Source organism: Mytilus edulis, chromosome 5 (assembly GCF_963676685.1).
Source record: "Mytilus edulis chromosome 5, xbMytEdul2.2, whole genome shotgun sequence".
Classification (NCBI taxonomy): domain Eukaryota; kingdom Metazoa; phylum Mollusca; class Bivalvia; order Mytilida; family Mytilidae; genus Mytilus; species Mytilus edulis.
In genome coordinates, this window is record NC_092348.1 from 78,006,814 (window position 1) to 78,033,087 (window position 26,274).

Genomic DNA, 26,274 nt, shown 5'->3' on the forward strand with positions numbered 1-26,274 from the left:
AGTTTTCTCGCTTGAATTGTTTTACATTGTCTTATTGGGGCTTTTTAATAGCTGACTATATGCGGTATGGGCTTTGCTCATTGTTAAAGGCCGAATGACGACCTATAATTGTTAATGTTTGTGTCATTTTGGTCTTTTGTAGATAGTTGTCTCATTGGCAATCATACCACATCTTCTTTTTTATATTAGGTCTATTTTGTTTGATTCTCACTTTTACTCCTCGACCTTTGGTTGGGGGCGTCCATAAAGATATTCGATTCAAATGAAATTAACATTCTAAAGAAGAACAATATGAAACTAAAGCCTTTGTATGCTCTTTTGATAAACATTTCCTCCTAACGTAGCAAATATGTTGTCAATAAAGAATTCTTAATAAAATCAGTTTCAGAGCATGTTTTCTTTGAATCAGCGATATATCCCTCCTCTAGACAATATAAAGGTTTCTGCGTTGGCCATTATTTTTAAGGAAATATACAGGACCAAAAAGAGGGGCGAAAATTTGCCTTTTAATTTGGAATGGGGATACTTGTGTCAAGATCAGAAAAGTAATGTTTTAATATACATTTGTAATTGCAAGATGAAAGAGTCTTAGATTGTATGCACTCTTTAAGATCTTTCGATTGTTTTAGTATCCATGTCTGACCCACACCACCACTATAGTATATAGTTTAAAAATAACTTTGAAGTACGGCTTTAATTGATAAATTTATCTCAACAATTTAGATAGAGGTTTCATGGATCACATGGAATACCCAGCAAGGACACTTATGTACTTGCGTATACAATATAGTGAAGAAAAATCCAGTTATTCAACTTCGGTTGAAATTTCAAAGAAACATAGAACAGACTTCCTTGGTATGTGTCATGGGGTATATATTGAGTTTCCAGAGTGAATCGTCATACCTTATTAATTTATCAAGCAGTTTATGTTATAGGATTTACAAAAACGATGTTGTTTGGGACATTATCTACGGGGACAATCCAGTTTGTAAATTCTTATTTGCAACAACGACCACCTCGCAACCTAAATTCATTCGAAGAGTTTATACGTCTTCTTCCACGATTCTAATCCATTGCATGGCACAATCTCGAATGAACCCATCAGTATTTTGAAGTTGTGTTTCCAATGGGTGGGTTTAGGCTAAAGATATTGCGGCCTATTGGATATTATATTTTGCATGTGTTATTGACTAGCTTAAGGTCACCAGTATTAACATTACCAGTCGGACTAAACATGAATCAGTAGGAACTAGCAATGTGCTATCAGGAGGCCATACATACGTTTATTAAACATTCCTTTCTTTTAACCGACATATACCAATCCAAAAAGGTTAATTTCTTATCCGTAGACGATTTGTTTTTATTTACCAAACTGTAACCAGTAGACGTGGTTTGTTGTGGATACCAGCTTCTAGTAGCTTATGTTATTTTGGTTAGATTGCTAGTAAATTGAACTTCTAATTCCTTTGCAGTATTTGGTTTTACATTTAGAAATGAGACAGTCTGAATCAGTCATTTAAGTTCAAAATGTCTTGTATAAGACCTGAACATGACCGCGTACAAATAGTATTGCTTGTGTCATTAGTATGATGATCTGTATGTGTCATATGTAACATGTTCAAAATTGATTTAACGGCGATGTCTTAATTTATTATAAGGGATAGGAATACATTTTGGTCGACAACTACCATTTCTTTTGTATGAGATCCACACTTCAATAGGCAATGTTTGTATGTTAACGTATGTGCATATCAATATCTATATACATATATATATACCTTCTGATCATTTTTATATAGTGAGCACTATCAGCTGAACTTCCAATAAAGTGAAGAAAAATAAATGTGTCTTTCTCAGCATCCTCAACCTGTTTGGCCCAGTTAGCAACCAACGCTGACTTACCACAACCTTCAAAATATTGCCATTTTTTTTAAATAATGCATGCAACAGTATGAGCGTCTTTTCTTATTTATAAGTTTTTCCTGTATTATATACTTGTTGTTATTTTTGTTGTTGCCCGCAATGTGAAAGTTGTTGCATACTATTTCAAGTGGTAAAACTACTAATTCTTTAGATTTATTGATGGCAGAAGAAAATAGTATTTACACGAAATTTAACGTTTCAAAAATTAAAGTGGACTGATATTCACATAATTACTAGTTACATATTCCTACGATAAAATGCATCGGTTGTTTAGTGGTAGCGTGCTTGCTGCCGCTTCTGGCCAATCAGGTCATATGTGTATTGTTTTACACATAGTACAATAGCCCATAACGATCTAGCTTGCAAAGCAGAGTTTATATTAGTGTCTTATTAACTTGTTCTCGGCATGATAGCAGCTTATATATTGTCCTGAATACTTATACATTCATATATCCATCACAAGATTTCAAAGCAATATCAAATACGAATTAATGTTGTTTTTTTTAGAATTACTCGAGTTACTTGTTTTCCAATTATAATGAATGGTTGTAATATATTCTGACTAATGTATTATTACCTGATTCTCTAATTATAATGAATGGTTGTGATATATTCTGACTAATGTATTATTACCTGATTCTCTAGTCATAATGAATGGTTGTAATATATTCTGACTAATATATTATTACCTGATTCTCTAATTATAATGAATGGTTGTGATATATTCTGACTAATGTATTATTATCTGATTCTCTAATTATAATGAATGGTTGTAATATATTCTGACTAATGTATTATTACCTGATTCTCTAATTATAATGAATGGTTGTAATATATTCTGACTAATGTATTATTATCTGATTCTCTAATTATAATGAATGGTTGTAATATATTCTGACTAATGTATTATTACCCGATTCTCTAATTATAATGAATCGTTGTGATATATTCTGACTAATGTATTATTACCTGATTCTCTAGTTATAATGAATGGTTGTGATATATTCTGACTAATGTATTATTACCTGATTCTCTAATTATAATGAATGGTTGTGATATATTCTGACTAATGTATTATTACCTGATTCTCTAATTATAATGAATGGTTGTGATATATTCTGACTAATGTATTATTACCTGATTCTCTAATTATAATGAATGGTTGTAATATATTCTGACCAATGTATTATTACCTGATTCTCTAATTATAATGACTGGTTGTGATATATTCTGACTAATGTATTATTACCTGATTCTCTAATTATAATGAATGGTTGTAATATATTCTGACTAATGTTTTATTACCTGATTCTCTAATTATAATGAATGGTTGTGATATATTCTGACTAATGTATTATTACCTGATTCTCTAATTATAATGAATGGTTGTAATATATTCTGACTAATGCATTATTACCTGATTCTCTAATTATAATGAATGGTTGTAATATATTCTGACTAATATATTATTACCTGATTCTCTAATTATAATGAATGGTTGTAATATATTCTGACTAATATATTATTACCTGATTCTCTAATTATAATGAATGGTTGTAATATATTCTGACTAATATATTATTATCTGATTCTCTAATTATAATGAATGGTTGTAATATATTCTGACTAATGTATTATTACCTGATTCTCTAATTATAATGAATGGTTGTGATATATTCTGACTAATGTATTATTACCTGATTCTCTAATTATAATGAATGGTTGTAATATATTCTGACTAATGTATTATTACCTGATTCTCTAATTATACTGAATGGTTGTAATATATTCTGACTAATGTATTGTTATCTGATTCTCTAATTATAATGAATGGTTGTAATATATTCTGACTTCTGTGTTGTTACCTGATTCTCTAATTATAATGAATGGTTGTGATATATTCTGACTAATGTATTATTACCTGATTCTCTAATTATAATGATTGGTTGTAATATATTCTGACTAATGTATTATTACCTGATTCTCTAGTTATAATGAATGGTTGTGATATATTCTGACTAATGTATTATTACCTGATTCTCTAATTATAATGAATGGTTGTAATATATTCTGACTAATATATTATTACCTGATTCTCTAATTATAATGAATGGTTGTAATATATTCTGACTAATATATTATTACCTGATTCTCTAATTATAATGAATGGTTGTAATATATTCTGACTAATGTATTATTACCTGATTCTCTAATTATAATGAATGGTTGTGATATATTCTGACTAATGTATTATTACCTGATTCTCTAATTATAATGAATGGTTGTAATATATTCTGACTAATGTATTATTACCTGATTCTCTAATTATAATGAATGGTTGTAATATATTCTGACTAATATATTATTACCTGATTCTCTAATTATAATGAATGGTTGTAATATATTCTGACTAATGTATTATTACCTGATTCTCTAATTATAATGAATGGTTGTAATATATTCTGACTAATGTATTATTATCTGATTCTCTAATTATAATGAATGGTTGTAATATATTCTGACTAATGTATTATTACCCGATTCTCTAATTATAATGAATCGTTGTGATATATTCTGACTAATGTATTATTACCTGATTCTCTAGTTATAATGAATGGTTGTGATATATTCTGACTAATGTATTATTACCTGATTCTCTAATTATAATGAATGGTTGTGATATATTCTGACTAATGTATTATTACCTGATTCTCTAATTATAATGAATGGTTGTAATATATTCTGACCAATGTATTATTACCTGATTCTCTAATTATAATGACTGGTTGTGATATATTCTGACTAATGTATTATTACCTGATTCTCTAATTATAATGAATGGTTGTAATATATTCTGACTAATGTTTTATTACCTGATTCTCTAATTATAATGAATGGTTGTGATATATTCTGACTAATGTATTATTACCTGATTCTCTAATTATAATGAATGGTTGTAATATATTCTGACTAATGTATTATTACCTGATTCTCTAATTATAATGAATGGTTGTAATATATTCTGACTAATATATTATTACCTGATTCTCTAATTATAATGAATGGTTGTAATATATTCTGACTAATATATTATTACCTGATTCTCTAATTATAATGAATGGTTGTAATATATTCTGACTAATATATTATTATCTGATTCTCTAATTATAATGAATGGTTGTAATATATTCTGACTAATGTATTATTACCTGATTCTCTAATTATAATGAATGGTTGTGATATATTCTGACTAATGTATTATTACCTGATTCTCTAATTATAATGAATGGTTGTAATATATTCTGACTAATGTATTATTACCTGATTCTCTAATTATACTGAATGGTTGTAATATATTCTGACTAATGTATTGTTATCTGATTCTCTAATTATAATGAATGGTTGTAATATATTCTGACTTCTGTGTTGTTACCTGATTCTCTAATTATAATGAATGGTTGTGATATATTCTGACTAATGTATTATTACCTGATTCTCTAATTATAATGATTGGTTGTAATATATTCTGACTAATGTATTATTACCTGATTCTCTAGTTATAATGAATGGTTGTGATATATTCTGACTAATGTATTATTACCTGATTCTCTAATTATAATGAATGGTTGTAATATATTCTGACTAATATATTATTACCTGATTCTCTGATTATAATGAATGGTTGTAATATATTCTGACTAATATATTATTACCTGATTCTCTAATTATAATGAATGGTTGTAATATATTCTGACTAATGTATTATTACCTGATTCTCTAATTATAATGAATGGTTGTGATATATTCTGACTAATGTATTATTACCTGATTCTCTAATTATAATGAATGGTTGTAATATATTCTGACTAATGTATTATTACCTGATTCTCTAATTATAATGATTGGTTGTAATATATTCTGACTAATGTATTATTACCTGATTCTCTAATTATAATGAATGGTTGTGATATATTCTGACTAATGTATTATTACCTGATTCTCTAATTATAATGATTGGTTGTGATATATTCTGACTAATGTATTATTACCTGATTCTCTAGTTATAATGAATGGTTGTAATATATTCTGACTAATGTATTATTACCTGATTCTCTAGTTATAATGAATGGTTTTAATATATTCTGACTAATGTATTATTACCTGATTCTCTAATTATAATGAATGGTTGTAATATATTCTGACTAATGTATTATTACCTGATTCTCTAATTATAATGAATGGTTGTGATATATTCTGACTAATGTATTATTACCTGATTCTCTAATTATAATGAATGGTTGTAATATATTCTGACTAATGTATTATTACCTGATTCTCTAGTTATAATGAATGGTTGTGATATATTCTGACTAATGTATTATTACCTGATTCTCTAATTATAATGAATGGTTGTAATATATTCTGACTAATATATTATTACCTGATTCTCTAATTATAATGAATGGTTGTAATATATTCTGACTAATGTATTATTACCTGATTCTCTAATTATAATGATTGGTTGTAATATATTCTGACTAATGTAGTATTACCTGATTCTCTAATTATAATGAATGGTTGTGATATATTCTGACTAATATATTATTACCTGATTCTCTAATTATAATGAATGCTTGTGATATATTCTGACTAATGTATTATTACCTGATTCTCTAATTATAATGAATGGTTGTGATATATTCTGACTAATGTATTATTACCTGATTCTCTAGTTATAATGAATGGTTGTGATATATTCTGACTAATGTATTATTACCTGATTCTCTAATTATAATGAATGGTTGTAATATATTCTGACTAATATATTATTACCTGATTCTCTAATTATAATGAATGGTTGTAATATATTCTGACTAATGTATTATTACCTGATTCTCTAATTATAATGAATGGTTGTGATATATTCTGACTAATGTATTATTACCTGATTCTCTAATTATAATGAATTGTTGTAATATATTCTGACTAATGTATTATTACCTGATTCTCTAATTATAATGAATGGTTGTGATATATTCTGACTAATGTATTATTACCTGATTCTCTAATTATAATGAATGGTTGTGATATATTCTGACTAATGTATTATTACCTGATTCTCTAATTATAATAAATGGTTGTGATATATTCTGACTAATGTATTATTACCTGATTCTCTAATTATAATGATTGGTTGTAATATATTCTGACTAATGTATTATTACCTGATTCTCTAATTATAATGAATGGTTGTGATATATTCTGACTAATGTATTATTACCTGATTCTCTAATTATAATGAATGGTTGTGATATATTCTGACTAATGTATTATTACCTGATTCTCTAATTATAATGAATGGTTGTGATATATTCTGACTAATGTATTATTACCTGATTCTCTAATTATAATGAATGGTTGTAATATATTCTGACTAATGTATTATTACCTGATTCTCTAGTTATAATGAATGGTTGTGATATATTCTGAGTTCTGTATTCTTACCTGATTCGCCAAGTATAATGAATGGTTGTGATATATTCTGACTAATGTATTATTACCTGATTCTCTAATTATAATGAATGGTTGTAATATATTCTGACTAATGTATTATTACCTGATTCTCTAATTATAATGAATGGTTGTGATATATTCTGACTAATGTATTATTACCTGATTCTCTAATTATAATGAATGGTTGTGATATATTCTGACTAATGTATTATTACCTGATTCTCTAATTATAATGAATGGTTGTAATATATTCTGACTAATATATTATTACCTGATTCTCTAATTATAATGAATGGTTGTGATATATTCTGACTAATGTATTATTACCTGATTCTCTAATTATAATGAATGGTTGTGATATATTCTGACTAATGTATTATTACCTGATTCTCTAATTATAATGAATGGTTGTAATATATTCTGACTAATGTATTATTACCTGATTCTCTAATTATAATGAATGGTTGTGATATATTCTGACTAATGTATTATTACCGGATTCTCTAATTATAATGAATGGTTGTGATATATTCTGACTAATGTATTATTACCTGATTCTCTAGTTATAATGAATGGTAGTGATATATTATGAGTTCTGTATTCTTACCTGATTCGCCAAGTATAATGAATGGTTGTGATATATTCTGACTTCTGTGTTTGTTGATTTCCGTGAAATAATTCTGGTTTCCAATGTAAACTCGACATCTCTGTGAAGCAAAAGCTGCATGTGCTTCACCTTGTTGTTCTAGTTTTGTTAATTCACTTCCAATTGGAAATTCCTGATCAACACAGCCTTTTAAATCCTATCAAAATATAAACATATGGTCAATATAGCAAACTGTTACAGGCTAAACATGTTATGTATTGTAACTAGCCCTTGCCTAACCCACTTTTATTATCAAACTCTCAGCAAATAAGACAATTTATCTCTTTATATAATGAACCGACAGCAAGTATTTTTTTATCTGAATTACATTTGACCAATCATGCAAGCAGATAACCATGTCATCATAGTTGAGTAACACGTTTTAGATAATTACCTGTTTGATCAGTTCAGACACTTCATCAGCTTTATTAAACTTCTTAACACTGATTTTTGGATTCTTTTGTATCAATGACTTCAGATATTCCTGTTGTTGTTTATGCCATTCAGATTCACTAACAAGACGCTACAAGTATCAAAATAAGATGTTACAGCGTCGAAAGTTTTCAACTTGGGAACAGTTTGTTAGTACTTATTGGTTATGAAATATTCATACAGTTCGAAGTCATAATTGTAAGTGTTTCGATGATACTTTTACAGTCGTGTATTATAAGTTTCGGAACATTTGGACATTCGATTGCTGGAATAAGAATAAATTAAAAACAAAAAAGACAAAAACATAAAAAAAATGTTACAGGGATTTACCCGAAACAGTTGTTAACCATAACTATCTACGAACTAAAACTTCATAAACTAAAATCTTTTTATTATTAAAACAAAACTATTGTTACAACTTTCATCATTCTCATGGACGAGAAAAATCAAATGTAAAATTATTCATTTATGATGTTTGTTGATCAATAAACTAGTGGCAAAGTCATATTTTGTTACAGATATCAAAAGGAAAACAAATGACATTAAGTTTTACCATATTGGATATGTATGTAATGTACCTTATATAGTTCTGGTGGCACCTCATCTTGTGATGGAAGATTACGGAGATAAAAGAAACATTTGTCTTTTACTTCATCTGGATCATTGAGGACACCATGGAAAATTTCAAGCTTAAACAAAACATATTGTCAAGTTTATAATGCGTAAATGATGAATACATATTTTCAGTTTTCGTAGAAATTCTTAGTCATTTTGTTGTAAATGTTAAAAAGTGATTTCAACGGGTGATTGTCTTCTACGAAATTTGACTGATAACAAAAACATTAATTAACTCAACATAGATAACAGTACTAAAATTGTGTACGTCAGACGCTCGTTTCGTCTACAAAAAAACTCCTCAGTGCCGTTCGAATAGAATAAAGTACGATTTTATCTTTGCTCCAAATATTATTTGTAACATGGTTCTTATAAACAGTAGTAATTGCTTAAATACCTTCATTTATCTCATCTAGAACCATGTTGTCCTAAGCCCAAATATTAAACTCACTGTAAATATGCATTTCATTCTGTTAACATTGTTATAATTAGAATTTTCGTATCCCAGGAATAGATTAACTTAGCCATAATTGGCACAACTTTTTTTTTTAATTTTGAGTCTTCAATGCTCTTCAACTTTGTACTGGTTTGGCTTTATACATGTTTTGATCTCAGCGTCACTAATGAGTCCTATATACTCTATATATACATGTTGGGAAACATTGTATATGACCTTTAATTTAGTTCGATTCTATAATAATTCTGCAACTAAATACTAAATTCATGTGATTTGGTTTGTTATTTCTTCTTTTGAATACTAGTATAATAAAATTAACGGTACCAATTTTCTTGCACCAGATGCGCATTTCGACAATACATGTCTCTTCAGTGATGCTCGGGGCCAAAATATTTGAAATTCAAAGCTTATATAAAAGACGAAGAGCTATAATCCAAAAGGTCCAGATAAATAAGATCCAAAAAATAAAACATACAAGCTGTGATGTTTAGCCACCAGAAACTGTTAACATAGAAAACCACGATTATTTTTCAAAAAATAATTCATAAGCCATAGGTGGATCGTGAGACTTTTCTTCATTCTGGAAGCATACTTTATCACGTTTTGGACCATTTGTCAATATTTGACAAACATCTCAGTATGGTGATCATTTTATCATTTTCGACTTAGCCAATGATAAATCATTAGAACAGGAGCTATTTTATAGTTTCTACATTGTGTTTCAAGATGATGCTGGTAAAAAAAAATCAATTCTGGAATTTGCACTTTCAAATTAGTATCTGGTAACTAACCTGTGTTACACTTGTGTTGTATCTGTAATCATCAATCCACTTCAGATTTGGATTATTCTCTATTGCATAGTCATAAGTCATATTAAGAGTTTCATCTTTGTTTTCTTCTGTCTGGCTCCACCCAAATCTATCCCCCATCAAACAGATAAAATATGGCCGGCATCGGTCTATCTGAAATATAATTGACTTCACACTTTTCTAAGATTCAATTAGAATTTCACAAACAATGTCTGTTATCAATTGTTCGGTTCAGTATTTTTTGTGGTAATTTTACAACTTTCTGTTTCTTATCATAACAAAACACACGGATGGAAATAATATGTAATAATTTTTTCAGTAATATGCCTTTTAAATAAACTCATCATAAAGACCAGGACTAAATTTTGAATTTTGAATATACGCCAGACGCGCGTTTCGTTTACAAAAGACTCATCAGTGACGCTCGAATCCTAAAAAGTTCAAAAGGTCAAATAAAATACGAAGTTTCAAAAGTATTGAGGATCAAAATTCCTAAAAGTGTTGCCAAATACAGCTACGGTAATATATGCCTCAGGTAGAAAACGACATCTTTTACATTTAAAATACACCAATTGTCCTTACTGAGCTATTTCATGTTTCAATTCTTTTACATTTCTCTTGCAAAGCATTTAGTTATTTGATAAGAGATTAATTTGACTCTTACAACCTCTTAGTTCCTCCTTGAAATAACAAAACTAATAACTAGCTTCTTGAATATAAAAAAACAGTTTTTTAGTACTTCTAAACAGTTTCACTTTCCTGAAACACATAGGATTATCTATTGCTTCTTATATTAACGAATGGGTTACATGCCCAATGGAAATATTTTTACTGGTATTTATTTTAACATATTGCAATAGTTTTACATACCTCTTGTAATAGTATAGCAATTGATTATAGTTGCAGAATATAGTTGTCATACAGACATAGTTTATACTTGCCTCTTGTAAACATATAGCAATAGTTAATACTTGCCTCTTGTAAACATATAGCAATAGTTTATACTTGCCTCTTGTAAACATATAGCAATAGTTTATACTTGCCTCTTCTAAACATATAGCAATAGTTTATACTTGCCTCTTGTAAACATATAGCAATAGTTTATACTTGCCTCTTGTAAACATATAGCAATAGTTTATACTTGCCTCTTGTAAACATATAGCAATAGTTTATACTTGCCTCTTGTAAACATATAGCAATAGTTTTCCCATCATTTGTTTGTTCTGTTGTTATCCCCCATCTTAAGTCGACATAAGTAAAGAATACACCTCTGTCTACACAAAGACGATTTATCTGAAAATAAAGTTATGTATAAATTCATATTTCATATAATGTCACACACTATTATATTACTATTTATAGACATAATTTACAAATTGTGTATTAACATTTTAAGTACGCCTAAGTTACAATTCCTATCTCGAATCAGTATCCTTCTATTACTAACGTTTAACTTTGGTTAAAATTGAAGCGCCATAAACTCTTTACTTTGATAAATATTAAAGTGCCAAACCGGCAAATTCTTTAAATTAGTAGAATTTTAAGTTGGTTTTGATGCAAAAGTTTCTGGGGAAATGTACACTTTACCTTGTATTGAACAGTTGCATCGTAGGCAAATTTTGGGTAAATTTTCAAATAGCTTTTTTGGGAACTATTCCTTTAGGACTTTAGTCTTCAGCATGCTTGCAGAAGGTTTTTAACACCTACAGTTCGGCCACAAATCGAAATCATACGTATAATACCAGCTACTGCTTACCCTTTCGGTTCACCTAATATCATCTCGGTATTTTGGTGGGGTCTTTTTATGCTAAATCTTCAGTTTTCTGTGTAATAATTTTGTACTGTTCACCGTCTTTTTTGTCTGGTTTTTTTTTTTGTCCTTTTCGGCCTAAGTGTTGTCAATTTTTATTGGACGTGTAATCGTTCCTTACTTGTTGATTTTTATTGTTTTTCTGAATTGCTATGCATGAATTGTCAATGTTATTAAGTCATTAACTCTTGAATGAGTCAGCTTTTCGTGAGTAGCATATTATATATCTCAACAGACTTATACCTAATAGATGTCCATTTTTTTTAATTTCAAGCATAATATATACTTTTTATGGTAACTACAATGATCTCTTGATACAAAGAACAAAAAGAAATAGTATTTAGATGAATAATAAAATTGAGAATGGAAATGGGGAATGTGTCAAAGAGACAACAACCCGACCAAATAAAAAAACAACAGCAGAAGGTCACCAACCGGTCTTCAATGTAGCGAGAAATTCCCGCACCCGGAGGCGTCCTTCAGCTGGCCCCTAAACAAATATATACTAGTTCAGTGATAATGAACGCTAACTAATTTCCAAATTGTACACAAGAAACTAAAATTAAAATAAATACAAGACCGTTAACAATATTCAGTTATACTTTTGATTCTGGAAATATATATCAGATCAAATATTTACCGATTTTTCTGGTATAGCATATTTGACATATTTTCACTCACCTCTCTGAAAGCCTTTTTGATAATTGCTTCCCTCTCCATTGTGAAATCTCGAAATGTGCTGGACACGAATACTCTGATTTCCCTCTTTTTGTGAGTTTGTTTTTTGCCTCCCTTCCAGCCATGCAATTCATTAGACATATCTGTTTGTTTTTCGAACTCCTGGTCAACTGGCAAATCTACAAAATTACATTTGATATTTTATGCTATGGATTAATTTTTGTTGTTGGATTACAATGTTCGTGGAATTCGTTGTCACAAGTTGGACCAAGTTTGAAATGTACAACGATCTAGTATGCAGACAATGAAAAAACCTCGAAATCAAATATCTACGAAGTACAATTGTTCAATGATCTAGTATGCAGACTATGGCAAAACCTCGAAATTAAATATAAAAAAAATACAATCTTTTCTTCATCCATCAAAATTATTACCAACGAATATAAATGAATTCACAATATGCCTCTTGAATGAAACTGCACCATGTTATTTCGCACAGAAATTTTTGCTGCTATTTCGAATATATAAGGACATGAGTGCAAAAAGGTTAAAGGCACTGACTTCTTTTCTCAAACATATACATTTGATATACATATTTTTTCCCTTATAGTTTCCAATATCAACAGAAGTGACTATCCTATTCAATAATATATATAAGACTGGTATTAGATAAACTCATTAATGATACTAAGCAACTCAACTAATTTTCTTTTAATCCACTTTTTTCTAATTCTTTTATTCTGGTGTGAAAATATCAAATGAAATCATTTAAAATGCTGAAAAAGTTTAAGCCTTGTATAACCTAAACAATAAGGTAGATGTTTAATAAAATTTAGTTATACGTTGTTGATTTTCAAATTTGACACAATTGCTCCATTGTAACATTTATGTTCACTTCTGGATTTTGAGGCCATTTGAGTGTTCAGTTTGCATTATTATTTGCAGGCAGCATTTGTTTTGTGTCCTCATACGACTAATGGTATTTGGTTGGCTTTTTGAAGAGAAAACAATTCTCTGATCTGATTGGTATTATGTGTTATCCTAAATACTTACTTTCGTCTTCAACTAGATCTTCGAACATACTCTGATTGCTTGACAGAATATTCGTCACCATTTTTTCTAAACTAGATCTTTTGTTTGTAACGTCAGTCTGTTAAAAGTTGAATATTCAAAGAATTGATATTTATAAAGAGGTAATAACCACACTCAAGGAATTTTTATTGAATGATAACAACATAATTGGTTTAGTATTTCCTTGCCTTTGTAGAATTGCAAGATTATCAAAACAATTTAGAATAACAATAGGCAATTTTAATTTGGACGATTCCATACTTGAAACTACAATATGGAACTGTGTTGCGTTCCTCCAAAATTGGATGTAATTTATTAACAGGCAAAGATCAGAGCTTTGTTATCTTGACAAATTATGTCTACCGTTGTTTTTTCAAATATAAATAAAGGTCCGAAATATCTGTATTGTTGGTACGAAATTTTCTTTGATTGCAACTATTCTACACCCATAAGAACGGTCTTCACAACCAGTTTTAGAAACAAAATAAAAAATTTCAACAGAATTGTATTCTAGATATATTACCAATTTCCATGATATTGTCATTATGATAGTTGTCAAAGGTGACAGGATTATAATTTAATACTACAGACGCGCGTTTCGTCTACATAAGACTCGTCAGTGAAGCAGAGATAAAAATAGTTGTAAAGCCAAACAAGTACAAAGTTGAAGAGCATTAAGACCCAAATTTTCAAAACGTTGTGCCAAATACGGCTAAGGTAATCTACTCCAAGGATAAGAAATCCTTAGTTTTTCGAAAAATTCAAAGTTTTGTTAGAGGAAATTTATAAAAATGACTACATAATTGATATTCATGTCAACACCGAAGTGCTGACAACTAGGATTGTGACTGAGAGGTTAGTCTGTCTGTATTTTTTATTTTCAATTTAATTCGACTATTTTCCGTAATCATACAAATTTGGAATGAGATTTTCCGGGCTGCTTTTTAACTACTCCTAAAGGTTGAATTATTTAATATTTGAAAGGATGACTGTGCTTCCTAATATGTTGATAAAAAATACTTTTGAATTTATGAGGTCTTTTAAACCGATAAAGGTGTTCTTGTGTGCGTTTAGGTAAATATCCGACTAATGGCAAAAATCGTTTTATTTTGTTTTCCAATCGACAACCATGGATCACACAAGGGAAATCAGGTTATGTTAATATTGTTTGCAAACTTGGATTGATCTTTATCAATAAAGAAAGGTTTGGGTTTTGGCTTTAAATTTATAAGTAGATAATTTATACAGTTGTATTTGAGTCTAATAAGCACTGTGCTTAAACGGCCGTGGGTAACTTAAGTTACCCACAGCCCAATATGGCGGACTCTAAATTTGTTGAGATGATAGTTGATACGAAATCTACTTTTGGCAGCGTTTCATGATCTATTAAAATATTGATAGGATTTTTGAATAAAGAAATCACTTACCATCACTACAACTCTTTTAATTTTGACTTCACTTTAGCGCAAGGCCAATATTTAAAAAGTGCATAAGATGTCCGTAACTTATAAGTCAAAAATAATCAGAGTGTCCGTAACTTTATTTTCGGATGTGGGCAACTTTTTTTTTCAAAATTGTAATATTAACAATTTCAACACTTAAAGGACAATAAACACTATCAAACCCCTTAATTATTACATAGATTTATACAATAACGATATGCTTCAAACTAAACAAGAGAAAACAGCAAACCAGAGTGTCACGGATTTTCCGTTAAATTTTTAAAAATTGTTCCCGGGATTAAACGGGACCTGACGGTATGGCGAAATTAATCTAACATTCCTCTAGCTTAATAGATCGTTCATTGATGAGTCCTTGGCCTGTGTAGCCGCGGAAAAAAAATTGATATCCTTTCCTTTAAATGACGTTGTTGATTGTGAGAAAAAAAATGCCAATATCTACGGAGAAGATGGAAGGCTATATTGTTGATCAGGGGTCAGTTTATTATAGCAATAAATGTAGATTTAAAATATTCTAAAAGTTTCATTGATCTCAGGGATTCAATAAGATCGGGTATCAAATCATACATATCTTCTTTAGAAGTTTGGACTGATTCTTCATCTATGTATTTCTGCTAAGGATTGACCTCCGAACTTGTTCTCTTAGGGTGATGTTCATATGTTCACTATTAATGTAATTTCTAGTACAGGTGGAAATGATGAAATTTATAACCTGCATGTCATGATTTATCATCTAAAACTTAAGCAGTTAACAATCTATTTATAAAGCCAGTAGAATGTAAGATACATTAATTTTGCCGTACAACTTTCTACATAAGAAAATACCTGTACCATCAGGAAAATCGCAGTTGTTATCCATTTGGTTGAGCTTTGGATTTTTCCATTTGATAAGGGACTTTCCTTTTTGAATTTTCTTCAGAGTTCAGTATTTTTGTAATTTTACTTTTTAATGTCTGTACCAAGGCAGGAATATGACCGTTGTTATCCATTCATTTGGAGTGTTAAATTGAACTTTTGGCTTTGCCATTCCATAAACATGATAAAGAACTTCCAGTTTGAATATTCCTAGGAGTTCGGTATTTTTGTTATTTATCATTTCTTTTTTTAAATAATTACATCCATGAATAAAGATTTTTTGAAAGTTACTGACATCATGCTGAATTTACGGACATCCCTATTGGTATAAGGAAAAAAGTTACGGACAAGTTGTTTTGAAGTTACGGACAAGTTGTTGTGAAGTTACGGACATCATCAGTGATTTGGCAAATCGTGCTGTAATCGTTTATTTTGAAGTAACAAGGCACGTTTTACATTGCAGAGTTTCCCTAAAAGATTTATTTAACTTTTTAATTACCGAACATTTCTTTTGTATTCATGGTATTGTAATTATATAGGATCAAACAAATAAGGTAACTACCCGAATAAAATGGAATCAGTAAGTGAAATAAAACTTCTTAACATACTAACATACAATGATCTGTCATATCCTTGAAAGTGTTATATAATTTTCAACATTAGATATCTCACTGACATCTCTTGTTTTTCCTCAATAATTTCTAGAAACGATATAAAGATTGGTTTACTCAGTGTATGAGTAGAAAGTTGACGAACCAGGAGTATGTCAAAGAACGTCTCGTCCTTTTTCTAAAAAAGTTCATCGGAAGGTACCAAGACCTTGTTGATAAATATTCCGTATCAACTTCTCAAATAATACACGATGGTCTTGATGTATAGATTCTGCGTACTGATGTTGTTTATCATCTTAACAACATGTTTTACTGTTCTTTCATTTGTCTTTGTTTTATTATTAATATTACTGAATGGTTTTATGTTACTGAATGGTTTTATGTTATATCCGTTTGACGTGGCTCGGTACTTATACATCTCGTCAATGTGTGTGTATTGGCTTTCATTTTTTGGTGGTTTGTTTTGTATATGCGACTCTTTGTATTTCTTTTGTTCTTATTACGTGACTCTGTACTTTAAAAGATCCCGTCAGTATTATTTTGGTCTATATCTATGATATATTTCTATTATGAATTACTATATACTTTGAACCACAAACGTCAAAATCATTCAATCGCGTAGTGGAATTAACTATTTTTGGATTCTCATAAATTCTACCTATAACTTTTGGACTAGTTTAAATCTCGGTCTATTTCTGTAATTTGTTGTTACATACTTTTGATTTTTTAACTCTGTATACTTACATTGCCTATGTAAATTTTAAAACTGTTTGTATGTACATTGAACGACAAATTTATGTGACGTATAAAAATTTATGACGTCAGACACTCAGGTCAATCCATGTGTTCGTAGATAGAGTTTTTTGTGTTCTGTTAAATTGTCCCTTTTAAAACTGTTATGCGATGATGACTGATGTACCCATATTTTGACTATTTTATTAATTGTGATTTTTTATTTAACGCATCATGTAAATATATGAGACAGTTATCAAAGAGAGAGGGTTAGCGCTATAGAACCAGGTTTAATCCACCATTTTCTACATTTGAAAATGCCTGTACCAAGTCAGTAATATGACAGTTTTTGTCTATTCGTTTTTTATGCGTTTTGTTATTTGATTTTGCCATGTGATTATGGACTTTCCGAATTGATTTTCCTCTGAGTTCAGTATTTTTGTGATTTTACTTTTTACTATAACATGTATAATACGGTGGAAGGCCGGCATTACAATACCTGATCAATATCTGAAAAGCTGTCATTCTTGGCTGGTTTGCTTTCCTTCTTCACACGAATTCCAGCAGCTGATATATAAGGACCAAAATACCCTTGCCAGTATTTGTCGTCCTTACCTAATTATAATTTAATTATATAATTGTTAATTATCGATGTGTTTTTTTTATACGAGATTATTATTCTCAACTACAATCTCATCGAAGGTCGACAGGCTTGAGATGAGGCTGATAATCATCATTCAGTTTGAAAGACCATAGCTATTTTGTTTATCGCCATTTTTATAATGGCGTCGTTATTTTTACATTGACAATGAAATGTGCGCCCATTCTTTCTGACGATATTTTTTTTGATATTTACATTGACAATGAAATGTGAGTCCATAGTTTCTGACGACAATTTTTAATCCCAAGTGAGTAGCATGATATGAAAAGTTATCACACTAAAAGATCAACAGAAAAATACACAAATAGCAACAATGATTATTATAGTAACATTGATTGATTGGTTGTTGGTTGCTCTACGTCCAGTGGCAAATATTTCATGCATATTCAGGACGAGAACAAGTTCACAATAATTACAATAGGTAGGTTGATATGATATTTGATAGATATGTTTGGCAACTATCATCATAGATCTTGTCAATTTAAGTGCTACAGTAGAAATGGTATGCACCAAACACAAATTAGTAAACTTTTTACTATCAAAGGGGTCAACGGTAAAATTGAAGATAGAAATCTGACTGATATATGATACACACCAGAAAAAGTCTGAAATGGCCTATTTCTGTGCTTGACTGAACTGATTTTTACTCGACCAGTCTGAATTGGTGTGAAATCTACTAAATAATACTCGACTGTAGTCTGAACCATAATTAATAGTCTGAACTTGTACTTAACCATGTTAATTGTGTCTTAACCTAGTTTGAATCATTCTTGACCTAGTCTGAACCATTCTCGATTTAGTCTGAACCATACTTAACCAAGTCTTAAACAACCTAGACACATTTTTGGTATCTTTACATTGTATTTAATAAATTTAGAAAATGAAAATTAGAACAACGATTTCAAACTATATATGTATTCATTATAGTATTTGACACCATTTGTGAGTATGGTCCTGATGAAACAATGATAGTCCGTCGAAAGGGGACGATACATGGCTGACCCGTATTAAGAGAGAGCCATATCTCTTGCACGTTAACGACACCCTTGTAGATTTCGAGTAGGCTAATGCCGCTACAAGGCAGCACTCGCACCCGCAAAGTGGAAAGGGATTAATATAAGTTGCAAAACTTGTTTCCCAATCCACTATAAATAAATATGTTTAAACTAAGCATTTAAACAATAATTTAACAATAACTACAATATAACTTCAATACCATATTTACAACAGCTACATATGGGTTTCTTTAAACATCTATCAGGACATACAAAGTGCACTGATCAGGTCATACAAAGTGCACTCAGGACCCTTTATAGTCATCGTGTCTGCACACATGATAGATGTATATATTTGTTATCGTTGGAATTATTGACAATTGCACGCGCGCCCTTAGTTTCTAGCGATAATTTTTATATTTTTGTACTGTGATGAGAAAGGAAATTATTAGTCAGTAAGTTCAGAGGAAAATTTCGTTAAATAGCGATAATAATATTTACCAAGAATATAGAATAAACCTGATAGTTGGTGAAACGGTACGGTATAAAAAGATACAAGGCTTATAAATAAAGGCAACAGTAGTATACCGCTGTTCAAAACTCATAAATCCATGGACAAAAAACAAAATCGGGGTTACAAACCAAAACCGAGCGAAACGCATTAAATATAAGAGGAGAACAACGACACAACACCGAAACGCAACACACACAGAAACAGACCAATCATCAGACAAAACACGACGAGAATAACAAATGTAACATGAAAACCAAATACATGAATTTGGGATAGACAAGTACCGTGCCACGTCTTATCTTAATATCTCAAAAATAAGAAAACACAAACGACTCAACGTTAAAATGCAACACAAAGAGAAACGAACAATATTATAACAATGACCATCTTCCTGACTTGGTACAGGACACTTTTAAAGGGGAATAAAAGTGGTGGGTTGAACCTGGTTTTAAGGCATGCCAAACCTCGCACTTTAATATTGTTCGAAAAACGTGCGTTTTTTCTACATAGGACTCATCAGTGGCATTTATATGAAAACAGTCTTGAGCACTAATATAGTCTGCTTGTCTTTTTTTTTGTTAGGCATTGTGTTGTCAGTATATTTTCGATCTATGAGTTTGACTGTCTCTCTTTCGTCCCTCTTTTGAAAGACCGTATCATATACGAAAATATATTCCTTAAAAAACAAATATTCCTGCACCTGTGATAAATACGGCTTATCCAAAGTAATAGTTTGATTACACTTGGAGATACACGACGTGTAGAACTATTTGAAGCTTTATCAATGCGTCATATCACTATCTTAAGATTACATACCTTTAGATGAAAACGTGACAATCCTCACTCCAGGTCCATAACCAGAGAAAGTCACAGAAGCTTCTGTCCAATCGCTATTAGTTAACGAACCTAATTCTCCTGTTGTATACTCTTTTATTATCTATAAAATTTTGTATTGAAAAGGTAAAATACCAGATAAGTCGTTTTAAGTGTACCTTTAGGAGATAACTGTATTGTATTTTTAGATCCGACGGCATCAATTGGTGAGTGTGATGGTCGTAAGTAGGTTTACAGGCGACGCGTAAGCAGAATCATTACCGGGTATTTGCGACCATCAAGTGACCAATTGATTCCGTCGGAGTTAAAAGAACAACTCAAATTTCTGTGCTTATGAAATAACAGACACAGGAAATTAACCGCTGCCTTACCTATGCTTCACTTTCAATGTTGACATTCTGTTTCTTAAAATAACATTATACTGACAAAGCATGCGTTATCCATCTCTAAATATTCCATTATTTCATTTCATATAATGAATAATGAAATATGTTTTAAAGTATGTCTTGAAAAAACTTGTAGTGAACAATTTACGGAATTTCTGATGTTTATGCTATTGAAAAACAAACTTATATAGTTATGAATAACAATGTACTGTGTGCGCTCGACACACCCTGTGATTAAAATCCATGGTTTTTCGTACCAATAGATCTATTCAATTTACACTTGTTTCCGAATCAGAAACTATAGAACTTTGGTGTATTAATTATGTTTCATTCGGCGCTTGCCTTCGGATAGCTTAGTCTGGACATCTCTGAAACCACTTATATTTTGTCCAAGTTGTATTTGGATCAGTCATACTTATGGTTAAAGTAGACGTTTTTAAAAATTGTATATGCTTGAATAGATTGGTAACGCACATGAATTCTTTTACAGGTTGTGTATTGATTTATGATATGTTGAGGCAGCGGGTTATAGCATGCAGACATATGTGAACATTGGCGCATTGCAAATAAAATTAATAAAGTTGCTAGACTGTACTGTTTAAGCGAGCTGATATACCAGAGAGTGTTTTGGGTTTATTTGCAAATATCTAAGCATGTACTAAGGTGAGGTTTTGGAATAAGTGTCAAATGTTCGGACTCCTTGGTGTTTTTCCATATGATACATGGTAAAATACTTTGCCCCATAACACCTATTCATATTTTAATATATATAAGACTTAATGAAAGGTCATTTGACAAAATTTGAGCAGATACTTGATTGTCTTTCTTTCGGTTTTAGACGAAAAATAATACAAAAAGAAACTATATGGAAAAAGTCCGAGTAAGTCCTTTCTAGCCATATTTCATAAATTAAATATTGCAAAAAGGAACTTCATGACCTATCAATATTTTTAGTCTATTTTTATTCTTAACTAATACTCTTGCAGCTTAAAGTATCAGTTTTAATTTATTTAATTTTACCTTAGATCCTTAATGTCCGTTTGAGTAGACAAACAATGACATAACTCAAAAAAGTTTGCTGAACTTCCGATTTTTATATTGAGAGCAAAGATGTCCTTTGAATGAATTGAACAATGATACAGTATATATTTTATCTAAACTGACTGTTGTCTGTCACATTTTAAAATGGTGTATAGGTTAAACCTATCATCCTACCTGACCATCGTCTGACATGAGTTGGGCTGTAAAGCAGTAGAATCCTCCTGAACAATGCCCTTGTTTATACCACTCACACACCTGTACACAGAAATTATGGAAAACATTTTTGTTAAAAATGAAACATACTGTAATCATTTAAGTCTTTATTTCTTTATCATTTAGTCAGCGGTTGGATATAAATTGAAATTGCATTGAAAACACAACTCTTAGAGTCGTAGACATTATATCTTTCCACCATTTCATTGATATTTTGATATTTTTATTTAATTCAGCGTAATCAAATACAATAATTGTTGTCTCACTAATATATGCCTAACATGTCTAATACAGGATACTAAACGAATTATGAAAGATAACAAAAAATTAAAAGTATTTGTATGGTTCCAAACCGACTTTAAATTCTCGTTTAATTTGCATAAAAATTGCAACTCAAAATACAAAATTCAAACTTCAAACTTCAAATAGACAACCGTCATCAGTATTTAAGTCAAGGCATAATCAGTAACGTCTCAATCGAAGGATGGAAAGTCCCATAATGAAACAGCATCCAAAACATATCTACTCAACGAAAACATCTTACCTGTATATCAGGAGCCGAATCTAAGTATTCTGCTGTTAAATGGTCAAGTAGATTTACTTCTTGATATTTTTCAGACCACATAAACGACGTTCTAAAGCAAGCCTCAGTCCCATATCCAGATGCATCACATACTCTTATGTCTCCTGATACGTTCCAGTGTTTCATATCTTTGTTCTATGCAAAAAAGGTAAGTTTTCGTTACTTTGGTGGTTCACTGCACATGTGATGAATGTTGTACCATTTATATATGAAACAATGTACTTTTCAAAGTAAAGTGAATACACAGAAGCAGCCAGGCGTTCAATGGAACTTTCAAAAGTAACATTGAAAGTGTGTAGTTGGTTTGATTACAAATCAATTACAAATAATCTGTATCGGCTATTATCTTTAGATTGTTTTTGGTCATATATCATTTTAATTGTTTCAACCGCTCCGGTTCGCAGACATTTCAGTCCTTTTGGAAGGGGAATGTATATATGATTCTTTAAATCATTTTGTAAATAGAGCAAAAAACTGGAGAAAATAATATTTAAAAAACCAATTATTTTTTACTTGAAAATTGAAAAATGGTAAAATTCTTAAAGTTTTTATATATATGGTGAAATTGCTTGCAAATGGTAACACTGCGACGTCATAAACTAATCGCATTTCAACTGACCTATTTGATCAAAAACGTCAATTCTATTCAAAGTTTTTGGATTTAAAAACCTTAGGTATGAGCCAAATCCTAAACTAACAAAATGAGTTTAACTGCATTCATTAAAATCTGAACAAAATACAACTAGAGGCTCTAAAGAGCCTGTGTCGCTCACCTTGGTCTATGTGAATATTTAACAAAGGAAGCAGATGGATTCATGACAAAATTGTGTTTTGGTGATGGCGATGTGTTTGTACATCTTACTTTACTGAACATTTTTGCTGCTTACAATTATCTCTATCTATAATGACTTGGCCCAGTAGTTTCAGTGGAAAATGTTAGTTAAAATTTACAAATTTTATGAAAATTGTTAAAAATTGACTATAAAGGACAATAACTCCTTAGGGGTCAATTGACCATTTCCGTCATGTTGACTTATTTGTAAATCTTACTTTGCTGAACATAATTGGTGTTTACAGTTTATCTCTATCTATAAGAATATTCAAGATAATAACCAAAAACAGCAAAATGTCCTTAAAATTACCAATTCAGGGGCAGCTACCAAACAACGGGTTGTCCGATTCATCTGAAAATTGCAGGGCAGATAGATCTTGACCTGATTAACAATTTATCCCATGTCAGATTTGCTCTAAATGCTTTGGTTTTTGAGTTATAAGCCAAAAACTGCATTTTATCCTATATTCTATTTTTAGCCATGGCGGCCATCTTGGTTGGTTGGCCGGGTCACCGGACACACTTTTTAAACTAGATACCCCAATAATGATTTGGTCAGGTTTGGTTAGATTTGGCCCAGTAGTTTCAGGAGAAGATTTTTGTAAAAGTTAACGACGACGACGGACGACGACGACGGCCGCCGGTCGCCAAGTAATGGGGAAAGCTCACTTGAGCGAAAAATGATACTGGCGCTCGAATAAAAACTGTTCATTATGAAGTTGATGACCAATTACTCCAAACAGCTGAACTGAAGATGACTTCGTCACTTATACCAAGACAAGACAAATACTTTATTAGAGTCTCACCTCAAAATGGACATACATTTATACATTAATAAAATAACAATAATATTTAAAACAACATGAGCCACTCTAAAAAGAGTTACGAGAGACTATAAAATTTCTAAAAAACACATTATTATCTACAATTATATAAAATACCTTTTCTTTTTAATAATACATCATAGCAGATTTTGGCTAAAAAGTAACACACATTTTCATCAGTGAATAAAAATTAGAATTTATCATCATCAGACAAATTAACAAAATCACAATTAAAAGAGCTGGCATGTCTAAATAAAATAGCTCGCAAATCTGCATATACTGGGCAGTTAATTAACACATGTTTCTCATCTTCAATAATATTATTTTTCTTACATTGCTCATTAAAACATAATCTATTGTCAACCATAATGCCTTCATATCGACCAGTTTCTATTCTCAGAGGTGGAACACCACATCTAAATTTAGCATATGCACTCTTATATTTTCCAGGCATATTAATACATAAATATTTTTCTCTATAAAAACATTGCTTACCTTAGTGTTTGGAAATAATTCTTTGTTTTATGAAAAGCAAATTTATAAATAACTAGAGGCTCTGAAGAGCCTGTGTCGCTCACCTTGGTCTATGTGCATATTAAACAATAGACACAGATAAATTCATGACAAAATTGTGTTTTGGTGATGGTGATGTGTTTTAGATCGTTATTAACTGAACATTCTTTTACTACAATTATCCATAATGAACTTGGCCAAATAATAACAGTGGAAAGTATTTTCTGAAAATTTACAAAAATTAACAAACATTTATGAATATTAATAAAAAATTGACTATAAAGGGCAATAACTCCTAAAGGGGGCAACTGACCATTTTGTTCATGCTGATTTATTTGCTGAACATTATTGCTGTTTACAGTTTATCTCTATCTAAAATAATATTCAAGATAATAACCAAAATCTGAAAGATTTCCTTAAAATGAATAATTCAGGGGCAGCAACCCAACAACCAGTTGTCCAATTTGTCTTAAAATTTCAGGGCGGATAGATCTTGACCTAATAAGCAATTTTATCCCCTGTCAGAATTGCTCTAAATGTTTTGGTTTCAGAGTTATAAGCCAAAATCTACATTTTACCCCTATGTTCTATTTTTAGCCATGGCCGCCATGTTGGTTGGTTGGCCGGGTCACGCCACACAATTTTAAACTATATACCCCAATGATGATTGTGGCCAAGTTTAGTTAAATTTAGCGCAGTAGTTTCAGAGGAGAAGATTTTTGTAAAAGTTTACAGACGACGGACGACGGATGACGGACGCCAAGTGATGAGAAAAGCTCACTTGACCTTTTAGTTCAGGTGAGCTAAAAATGAACATACCAATAATATTTTCTGTGAACACAGTCAACACAAAAACTGCTAACTTCTGGGCTCGTGATGCTCTCGGGGACAAGATGTTAACCACCCAGTTGTTTTGAAAACTCATTAAAGATATCATACCTCACCGCTTGCATTCTTGAGAAGATTTGGAGACCAACCAACAACTGTCATCTCTTTTCTGGTAACAGCTATATTCATTGGAAGTGCTTTATCTGCTAATTTGTGTTTTTCTTGCTCTTCTTCTTTAAGCTGACTCTCAGAAATTGTTTTGTCTTTATATGACTTGTCAAGTAATGCAAAGGCATACATGTAGTCTACAAGAAATAAGCATATTGCCGTGTATACAGTATTAAAATGTAACGGTTTAAAACATTTTACGATGACATTGACATCCCAAAAAGTCCAACTGAACCCTCAAAATATATTTGTTTGTTTATAATTTTATT

The 26,274-nt window shown here is 30.6% G+C and overlaps 1 protein-coding gene across 1 annotated transcript in view; it reads right to left on the reverse strand.

Annotated features, from left to right (window-relative positions):
• Positions 1-26,274, reverse strand: part of LOC139524509 (uncharacterized) — a 62,868-nt gene that overhangs the window by 17,805 nt on the left and 18,789 nt on the right. The window contains exons 9-21 of the mRNA XM_071319329.1: positions 25,949-26,142; positions 22,802-22,975; positions 22,219-22,299; positions 20,600-20,720; positions 18,113-18,228; positions 13,938-14,034; positions 12,888-13,063; positions 11,576-11,689; positions 10,379-10,549; positions 9,094-9,204; positions 8,478-8,606; positions 8,045-8,240; positions 1,779-1,908 (exon numbers count right to left, since the gene is read on the reverse strand). Of these exons, the coding sequence (XP_071175430.1) occupies positions 1,779-1,908; positions 8,045-8,240; positions 8,478-8,606; positions 9,094-9,204; positions 10,379-10,549; positions 11,576-11,689; positions 12,888-13,063; positions 13,938-14,034; positions 18,113-18,228; positions 20,600-20,720; positions 22,219-22,299; positions 22,802-22,975; positions 25,949-26,142 (1,810 nt within the window). The remainder of the gene's footprint in view (positions 1-1,778; positions 1,909-8,044; positions 8,241-8,477; positions 8,607-9,093; positions 9,205-10,378; positions 10,550-11,575; positions 11,690-12,887; positions 13,064-13,937; positions 14,035-18,112; positions 18,229-20,599; positions 20,721-22,218; positions 22,300-22,801; positions 22,976-25,948; positions 26,143-26,274) is intronic.